The sequence below is a fragment of the Filicampus tigris genome, chromosome 3 (assembly GCF_054856515.1).
Source record: "Filicampus tigris isolate MCC_2025a chromosome 3, RoL_Ftig_1.0, whole genome shotgun sequence".
Lineage (NCBI taxonomy): Eukaryota > Metazoa > Chordata > Actinopteri > Syngnathiformes > Syngnathidae > Filicampus > Filicampus tigris.
The window spans coordinates 9,218,516-9,228,888 of NC_141219.1; the positions used below are offsets into that span (position 1 = coordinate 9,218,516).

Below are 10,373 nucleotides of genomic sequence, written 5' to 3' on the forward strand. Positions count from 1 at the left end.
TGGGGTCCTTTTTATTGGTCAAGCACATTCAATAAAATAGATTGATATTTTTTTCATGCTATTTGCATGTACCATTTCTTTAGTGCATTCTTGCACTTCACCAAGATTTTAACGGCACACAATTCAGCTGCAGGTATTATGTATTTTGTGAAGTGAAAACTGATCATTAGAAGGGATCTACCGTCACTCCAAAGTAATGCTACGTAAATGCCGACCAATGTTATAATAATAGTCACTATTCAGAGTAAATTTTCAATGCACATTGGTCATTTGTAAAAAATTTTCAGCTGAATATATTTGTATGAAGGTATTGAAGCTGTTCACAAGTAAAAATAATTTCGTCTGTTATCCGAACAATTTATCTGGACGAGAGTCACAGCTCTGGCTTGGTCTCAGGTACCAAGCACTCCAATATGAAACAATGGAGTACCATAACATTCAACAATCTCAAAACTCAATCTCAGCAAAGGGTTGAATGAGCTATCTTTTTATTCAGAGTACACCTCAGTAGGGTTTGATTTAAAGCATATATCAATTTAACCTGGTTTTGAACATGTTTATTTTTGGGCTCTCAGGTCACACTTTTGGTCCAACCTTTTTGAGAACCACGCAAATAGGACAGCATACAACAATATATTAAATACTACCTATATATTAACACATCTGGTGCCACAAACCTATGAGGCATAGTAAGTCAGTGTTACCAAATTTCCCTTAATTTTACTTCTGTGTGTACAAGCCAGAGTGATTTTATGAGAGCTGGGGTCTGAATGGCAATGTGGCAGAGAGATTGCTTCCAGATGTAGAACGTTTTAAAGGAATAAAAATTGCTAAATTTGCGGAGGTCAAATCCCCTATTGACACCTCTTTACTGCTCTGCCAACCTGCTGTGCGATAAATAAGAATGAGTAGCACACATCTCCAAATTCTCTTACACAGGGCACAACAACACACAGCACTCTGTCCATGAAACAGTGGATCATTTTGTGTGAGGGAATTAAGGGACTGAAAATGCAATGATGCTTTCAGACGGAAAACACTAAGACAGCAAACATACTTGTGTGTGTATATATATATATCTATATCTATATATAGATATATATATACACACACACACATACAAATGTGTATATGTGTATATATACACACATACATATATATAAATATATATATGTGTATATATATATACACCTATATATATACACACATACAAAAACTCTCTCCCCCTTTTATCACCAGTTGTACAGGTAGGCCTTTTTGTCATTTTTTTGGTGGAAACATTTTATTTACTGCTTATCATCTGCTTCAGAAAAATGTATTTTGAGGTTAAGAGTTTAACACCGCTTTCCCAGCCCAGTGTTTTCTCTGTACTGTCAAGATCATAATGAGTTTTTGCTGATGGAATATCCAGCTATAGTTACTATTAACAAATAATTAAATTAACCTTCCTGACTTTTTGGATGAGTACAAAAACACAGAGCATTGATGAACAATAAAGCCTGAGAGATCCCAATGATAGTTTCTGTGCAATTTGAATAATTAACTTCTAACTCTATATAGCTCTCTTAACAAGGGACATAAAACTAATGTATCATTGCTGTCAGGTAAAAATAGCAAATTATTTTTAATTTTTAACATTCGTCCATCCATTTTTGAAACTGTTTCTTCCTATTCTGGGTGCCGGGGAACATGAGCCAATAAAGTCTGACATCTGAAAGGCAGATTACATCAAGGACTGGTCAATAGTCAATTGCAGGATACTATAGAGACAGACAACCATTCACACTCACACTGTCACTGAGTGGGAACTGAAGCCACTTTGCCGCATCATCAGTGACAACTTCTGAATAAAGATATGATCATTACTTTAATACTTTAACAATTAATAATTTTTGGCCATTTTTCAGAAAACAACTTGAATGATAATACAAAAAGTTCTCTTTCCTTCATGGCTAGTGATTGTAGGAAGCCATTTTATTTAATCAAGCATTTTTTTGTACCCAACCCAAATTACCATGAGCAAAAATTTAGCTAGTGTTTGGTGTGTCGCTGCCTGCTCCTTCTTCTCTTGAAGCGGACGTCAACCCAAACATATTTTTTTCAAGAATATGTTCCCAGCAGGCCCACTAGTTGAAACACGGCATTCTGATTAATTTTGCGTCTGTTGAATATAGGTTAAGCAGCAAAATGCACTAGCTTTTAGTCAGTGCCAACAATGAAAAACACGTCATCATAATATGTTTAAAATGAGTATCTACATTTGAACAGTCCTTTAAAACACGTAGTACACTTCCGCCTTAAACAATACATTGTATAATGGAGAGGAGCAAAGACACACCGCTGATTGCAGTCACTTTGTTGTATTACACGAAGTGTGATGTCCACTAACTTACTTATAAAGCACCAATTCACAAAGGGTTAGGGTTAGTTGTAGGGCGGCAGTCTTGCACACGCTAGTTATTAAAAATGTTGCTGTCTGAGAAAATCCTCACATATCCAAAATCATTATATTTCAGGATTTTTTCCCCCCAAAATAAACATTTTTTGAGTCACTAAACATTGGTGTGACTAGGTGATTTTCAATAACGGGTAATCTAATTAATTATTAAATCAAAGGTAACAATGCTGTTACCATTACCGACAGTGAGAGCTAGGGGTGACAGACTAAAGTACAATTTCATAGTAAGCTAATCACTGCCGCCAGAGTTTAGGTATGTGTGTTTTCATGGCATAACAGGTAGGACAGATGGGTTTGTTTTTATTTATACGCCCAAAAGGGAAACTATACGGAGTATACTTTTTTTTATCCATAAAATGGCAAAGATGTTGCAACAACATAAATTAAAACATGTGTATGTGCTTATGCTCTGTGACACGCTGGCAACCAGTCCAGGTTCTACACTACCTCTCGCCCCAAGTTAGCTGGGATAGGCACCAGCATACCCGTGACCATGCATGGATAGATAGATGGATCTATTTGCGCAGAAGGCTTATTCGAACTATGCTCAAGAAGAGTCAAAAATTACATGAATTAGTAGCAGGCACAGCACTTGACTCTTTATGTAAAGTGCAGTGCCTTTTGTTTTTTCAAATGATTATAAAAATTTCAAAATGGAACAATTAATGTGGGTCAAGTGTGAATTTGCATGATGATTACCCCTGCTTGCTCGGTCCACATGTTTAAGGTCCTCAACAAATTTGATCACATCTGGAAATTCCTCTTCACATATTTGCGCTAGGAAGTGGAGCAATGTGGTCTTCTGGTCACCTGACTTAGTATCCTTTAGCTGTTGAAAGCACAGAGCCACAAAGAATATATATATAAAATTGTTACATACAAACACAGGTGGATGACAATTACCTTTTCCACCTAGGGCAAGGCAAGAGCAACTCAAAATGTGGAGCAACATGTTGGGCTTGTGTAAATCTGGTTAGTTAGAAAGTGATCAGTAGGAAGGGCAATTACTTCAGGCTGTCAGCAGGCCTGCCTTTACTTACTCATAGGTCCCGGGACTAACCATGAACTATAGACCCCCACTCCCCAACTCTAAAGCCCCTATCCCACTTTGGAAGTGATTGACAGAATTTTTTTTTTTTTTTAACTCTGATAGGCCCTCGACTTTTGTAGGCCCCTGGGCTACTAGCCCAGGTAAGCCTGTTGGTAAAGGCGGCCCTGTCTGTCAGCATCAAAGTGTGCAGTAACAGACACTGTACAATACAATGACGGTGTAATTAAGTCAATTGAAAGTTTCAGGACGACATTATGTTGTCAATATAAACACCCAAAACAAAGTCAAGCCAGCCGTTACGCCACGACACGCTGCCGGGAACAACTTCAAAATAAAAGCTGACCAAGGCATTGACGTCTTGTTAAGGTAAGGTTTATTTTGAAGTTGGCTGCGTTTTAGTGTCATGCATAGCAGTTACAATTGTTGCTGCGACTGGCTTGACTGGACACTGTACAAAAAAATGTGTCGACCATTTTTTTTTAAATGAGGCACTCAAATTACTCGAGGGCTCGTTTCAGCCCTAATCTGCAATTAGCGTGTTGCCAGACAGACACAGACATCTACCAAGTATTTTTGCTTGTTTTCAAACTTTTTGAGCAATGTGTCCAATGACTTTTTTTTTTTCTAATATCTGGAACAATCAGAGTTTGGGCGTAACGAGATAGCGTTCGGTGAGTTCCGTAAAAAAATACGGATAATCAGTAACAGTTGGCAGCTCTGGATAATTAACATTACCCCCCCCAAAATTATGTAATTCAACATTTTCTTGTTTCATTCTACATCTTAAATTATCACAGAAAAATCCTTAAAGCGGAAGTCAACCCAAACATTTTTTTCCAAGAATATGTTGTATGCAGGCCCACTAGTTGAGACAAGGCATTTTGATTAATATTGTGTTTTTGGGATATGAATTAAGCATTAAAATGCACATGCTTTAAACCAGCTCAAGGGGCGGCCATTTTGTCACTTCTGTTGAGTGAAAAACGACATCACAGTTGCTCAGGGCTCAGGTAACGACCAATCACAGCTCATCTGTTTTCTGAAGCTGAAACATGATTGGTCGTTATCTGAGCCCTGAGCAACTGTGATGTCATTTTCAGTCGACAGAAGTGACAAAATGGCCGCCCCCTGAGATGGCTAAAAATGTGTGTTTTTCTCATATTCCACAAACGCAACATTAATCAGAATGCCTTGTTTCACCTAGTGGACCTGCATAGAACATATTCAGGAAAAATTATGTTTGGGTTGACTTCCACTTTAATTCATTTACAGTATATGTATCACAGTTGACAATCTCAACATTTTCTTTTCTGCACAGCCTGCTGTGGAATAAGAAGTACAACTTTAAGGGTAATGTTAGATTTTATAGTAATAGTACATAATACAGCAATTGGCCTTTCATATCAGCTCCTACCTTGACCCCGGCACAAGGGTGATTACAATCAAACAAAATGTGCACTGAAACATCATCTTTTCAACATTTCAAAAAGAAAAAAAAATATCCGTTCATTGTACCACTGTTCAACTAATTCATCAAGTAGACACATACAATAAATGTTATTTATCGGAACGTAATATTGAAAGCACAAGTTTAACAGGCAGAATTTTGTCAGTGATGAATGACTGCTTTGGTAGTTATGCAGCTAAAGATGGATGAGTCTCCTAGCCAAGAATTACACTCTGCTCTCTGTCATCATCACTATCATGCAGAAAAAGGGACTGTTCTGTCTTCATCCTATGTAAAATGCACAGGTGTTTGCCAAGTCCTTGCCACATGAAGCAAGGATAGTACAACGATGTCCACGTACATGACTAAGGATAGATTATGTTGATGAATTATGTACTAGCACATTCATGAACATTCTCCATTTACATTTTTTCAGCACTTTGGAGGGATTTCAACCGATATATTTATCCTCAACAAAAAAAAAATAGACTTGGGATCGGACTGGTGAGGGGCAGTATCAATTTGAGATGATTCACAATCGCCACCTGCATGGTTTTGTTGTTTAGCTCTACTGGTTTTAATCTTGTAGGTCGCTATTTCCTGATTTTATTTCATTGCTGCATTGCAAAGAGCATATTTTTTTGCAAACAAATGACTGATTTACATATGTGACTGGCGTTGTGTTTTTTTCCTCCCTTTTTCCCCAGAATTAAAGTTTGTGACCCAGCTGTCCCAAAAACCAATCCTGATGAATAAGCTGCTGTAAAATAACAATTAAGAATCCAAGAGTGGATTTATACTGCATGGTTAAAGGGACAACTCCTATTGTTTGCGCTCTGCAGATATGCGTCACAACAGCGTAAACAGAAAAAAATAAGAATCCACCTGTTTGTCAAAGTGGATAAAAATCCGACACATATCAGATATGTGCCAATGCAAGTGCAGTAAAGATGCATCTACAGTAAATGATATAGACAAAGGCCAGAAATACAATTCTAAAGAAGTCGTTGGACTATATTGACCCTGCGTTTGACTTAGCTCAATGATTTTGATTGGCTTACGATGAATGAAAATGACAGTGCACCCTAAAAGTGCTTCAATCTCAATTAGCACATGTTGCTTTGTCAAATAAAGTTTGGACAGAAAGGTCAATGCTCACCTTGCAGAGGGAGCTGAGGTCAAAGCCAAATGACTGGGCATTTCGGGAACCTGCGTTCAGGTAATTGCCCAGCAGCAACACAAGTTCCAGCAAGCGGCCGAAGGAGCGGCTTGTCTTGACTTCATCGCAAGCAGCATTTACAGCCAGAATATCTGGACGCAGATTGTTTACCTGCTCCTCAAACTGCAGTCGAAAGAGGATATGGTTGAGTCGTGGACGAAGTCGCTTTACACTGCTCATCTAGGAGATGACACAAAGATGGGAGAGGAAATTAAAAAAAAAGAAAAGGTGGTGACCGAAAATAGGGTTAAATAAATAATATGAATCTCCCTAAAATAACCAACACCCACTCTAGGTGCATTCTCACAAAGCAAGTTTAATTTGAGAAAGAAAACGGTTACCATCATGCTCAAAAGTGTTGCTAGGCATGTGTAATGGATGCTGGCATTGATTCGATTTGGGACTGTTAAGTTAATTATGGAGTTAGTGTCCATATAGGGAAGGTGAATGGAATATACACAACAGGCTGCCTTGGATTACCACTTTCACACAATTAAAGCAAATTGGAAAATATTGCGTTGGGCCCCAAGACCTGGACACAACGGTGATTTGGATAAGTTTTGGGTTGGAGGGAGGTGCTCCGCTTCTACTTGTGTTAAAATAACAGCTGGCTGTGCTGTTTGATGTTCCATCCAGTGTAATTATAGATACCGCAAAGTCATCAAATGACTATACCAGTCAGTTAATGAGTATGTATGTGTGTATCTGCAAAATAATTTCTTTCGAAAAGAATTTTTTTTTTAAAAAAGAATTGAAGAAATACTGGAGTATAAAACATAACTAAATTACGATACTTACTATCAAGCACTGTATATGAACATATTTGGGAGAAAATGTTTTGGCAACTTGTAAAATGTGTCTGCGTGAAGTGTCAACAACAATCTAAATCCCAGATGAAAGACTAATCCAAAACGCTGCCAGTCATGAGTTGTCACTACACACGAGTGGGGGCTATGCATACTAGTAAATATGGATATTACGAAACTGAAGCCAAGTCCAATTATCAACTCCAACAAGTAGATATTATAATATATACTTGTTTCGCCACGTAGACATCTACAGTTCATAATATAAAGTTTAAATATGTTTTGATTATTACTAACATGGGAATCTGTGTTCAGTAATACTAGTATTATAAAGACATTTTCGAAGCAAACAGTATTTAAGTATCACCACTATCGGTCATAAAATCAGTTGTGCAAATATCAAGTGCAAAATAAAATAATAAAAATGCATGTTTGAAATTGTGATTGAAATTCTCAATTAGACTGAAAGAACTTGTATTGTAAATGAAGACAACGCTGACAATCGATCAATTCCCCCAATTATTTTTTTCAGTAATTAAATTGTCCCTATTGGGTAGTTAAACAAATGAAAATATGTTTTTCAGTTTATTTATTTTGGTAGTAACTGTGCTGCTTGCAGGAGTCATGGCATACTCAAAAAGTTCTACACTCCTCATGCAAATTTCTCCTTTGAAAAGTCTTTAAGAAATTGAAGCAGAAAAATTAGACAGCAGCAGCAGTGTTGCTTTTGTTTTTGTTGCATAAATTAGGGAAGTATTCCAGGTGTCACTTAAGACTCAAAGAGACTGAATGTTAAAGAGCTGTGAATGACAATATTAATTTGAAAGTGCAGCTGTGTGTTACCACTGAGTTAAGAAACAATGAAATCCTAATGTACATTTAAGATAAGTTTAAAGAAAACAACATCTCTTCGTTTTATGAAGTAATGATACAAAAAAATTTCCATGAAAAGGGGCATAAAAAGTAAGCCTTGTGACAGTCGGTGGCTGTTTACAAGTGGCAGCTTTTCAATTAAAAACAATCAATTGAAAAGAATTATACGATCTGCGCATGCACAAGTATGTCACATTCATTCATGAATGACAGAACACAGTGCTGTTTTTGAGTGTATACTGTGCAAGATAACGAGATTGATCAAACTTCGTTGCTATGGTGTCCATTTACTACTACTACTTCTAGAGCAAAATCATGCTCTTGCGCTGTACGTTCTTTTAGTAATTTTTAATCTAATTTGCTTTTAAATGTCTTAAATCATTCTGTTTTTAAATGTCTTAATTTATTTTGCCTTTAAATGTTGTTTTTGTAACTACAGGATGTGAAGCACATGAAGTTACCTTGCGTATGAAAGCCGCGATACATACAAAGCTGCCTTGCCTACTGCCAGCGGCAGCACGTGACTGCATTTCTCAAATTGCCATCATTTTAAAAATGTCTGCACGGACAGAGACCTTTTGAAAAGTGCACCGGGAAAAAAAAAAGTCTGTTTTCAGTAGATCATCCTGGTGCAAAGTGACCCTCAGTCACTACAGATGTGATGTTGAAAATGCATTTGTTTTGATTAAGTATAGAAAGATGGAGATGGACACTCACTATAACCCCAAACTGCTCCGGCTCTGACAAATTTGGATAGTCAGTCTTGTACTTGGCCAAAGCATTCAGCTGCTCCTGCTCAGGCAAGTGCTTCACAAGGTTCTACAATGAGAAGAGGGAAATCTGAATAAATGTGGATGGTGAGTAAAGATGAGAAGAAAACAGCAAGACAAAAAAAGGTTTGTGGAGAGTCAGGATCTTTGATGTTTTTAACACAGTATAGTGCCTAGCAAGGTGGTGATGTTACATATTCACTTTTCCAAACATCTCCAAACAAAAGTAGTGCTCTGGTTTTCTGGAACATATGATATTCACTCTCATGCTTTGTTCTTTTTCTGTCTTTCCATCTCAAAAGTCTGACACTAGTGCATTTCTGCCAGAAAACATAACCAGCCTGCTGCCTCTGAAAAACGTAAAAAAGAAAAAAATTGCACGTCACTGAAAATGGGGTTTCATGCAATTTTGTTGGCCGCTCAAAGCCAGATTAATCTGTATCTTGGCCCACCCGGCCGGCCGAATAAACAAGCACCCCTGCCAGCACAAGAGGTGTGATTTGTCTCATTTTTTCCTGAGTGTAGATGCCATCTAGTTAAAAAGAGCACTACAATTCAATGTCAAGCAAAATATTATCCCAAACTAACCCTACCTGAATCATTGGTTCAGTTAGCTGCTCTTCATCAACCTCCAATATCATCTGACGGATTTCTTTGTAAGGCATGCGGAAAGAACCCAGGAAAATGGCTGCAGAGAAACAAAGAAATGAAAATGAAATTGAGAACTGCCGTGAAAAATGTCACATACCGTATTATGGTATATAACTACTAACTAATATGACCCGGTTTTACTTAAGTTGCTGTTATGTGCGACGTATAAATTGGATGTGTCAGCCAGCTGGCAATGTCGCAGGCTCAGCTCAGGGCCATAGCTAGTCATGTGGGACCCAAGGCAAACACTAAAAATAAAATGTATCCGAATACACAATTATTCAATAGAATTTTCAGTAGGATACTTGAATACTGAAATATTTAATAGCTGGAGCCCTACATTAGACTCCCTTGTTATATTGTCATATTTATATTCTTTAATAAAAGCTCCCCTTGACATATGACAATGAGGTGGTAAATATTCAACTGGATTCTTATTCATTCTCTAGGTCTTAAAACAGTTATTCTAAGACTGAGAATGCATGCATGCGCACACAAAGTAGAGGAGAAATTAAAAAAAAAAGACCAATGTGATTATACTATAGAATGTAAATGCAACATGCACCACAAATAGCACATACTTATAAAGGAATCTAAAGTCAGGCCTTTTGTAACTCAGTTGCTACAGAAACCATTGATGATGTACTGTACTGTAAATGATTCAATAACCACGTTCATGCAGAGAGATATATATAGTCATGTATAACTGAATGCTCACACTACAGCATATACAGTATAGTATACAATACATAAATGTAAAAATATAAGGAGGGGAAAGAGAGGAGTGAGTAGAAAAAAAATACTTACATAGATTCTGCGCAATCTTGGGATCAAGCACCTTCAGCTCTTTAATTCGCTTCTTAATAGCTTTTATATCATCGAGATCCTCCTCTTCTCTTTTGGCTGATGAAAACATAAAAACAGGAAATTGTCATCTATGAATGCAGTGAATAATTGCACACCTATATGTTTATTTTATTACTGACATATGCAAATTACTAACCAATTAAGGTTTATTATATTATCTTTATTCCCTGGTTCAGACATATGAAGTGTGCATGATGTAGTGATTATCCACAGGCATGCAATTTCATAAGG

The 10,373-nt window shown here is 37.2% G+C and overlaps 1 protein-coding gene across 4 annotated transcripts in view; it reads right to left on the reverse strand.

Annotated features, from left to right (window-relative positions):
* Positions 1-10,373, reverse strand: part of LOC147149794 (protein diaphanous homolog 3-like) — a 76,329-nt gene that overhangs the window by 37,948 nt on the left and 28,008 nt on the right. For all 4 annotated transcript variants that reach the window (XM_086026594.1, XM_086026595.1, XM_086026593.1 and 1 more), the window contains 5 exons: positions 10,083-10,178; positions 9,218-9,312; positions 8,572-8,673; positions 6,116-6,355; positions 3,158-3,287 (listed from right to left, as the gene is read on the reverse strand). In XM_086026594.1, coding sequence (XP_085882720.1) covers positions 3,158-3,287; positions 6,116-6,355; positions 8,572-8,673; positions 9,218-9,312; positions 10,083-10,178 — 663 coding nt within the window. The remainder of the gene's footprint in view (positions 1-3,157; positions 3,288-6,115; positions 6,356-8,571; positions 8,674-9,217; positions 9,313-10,082; positions 10,179-10,373) is intronic.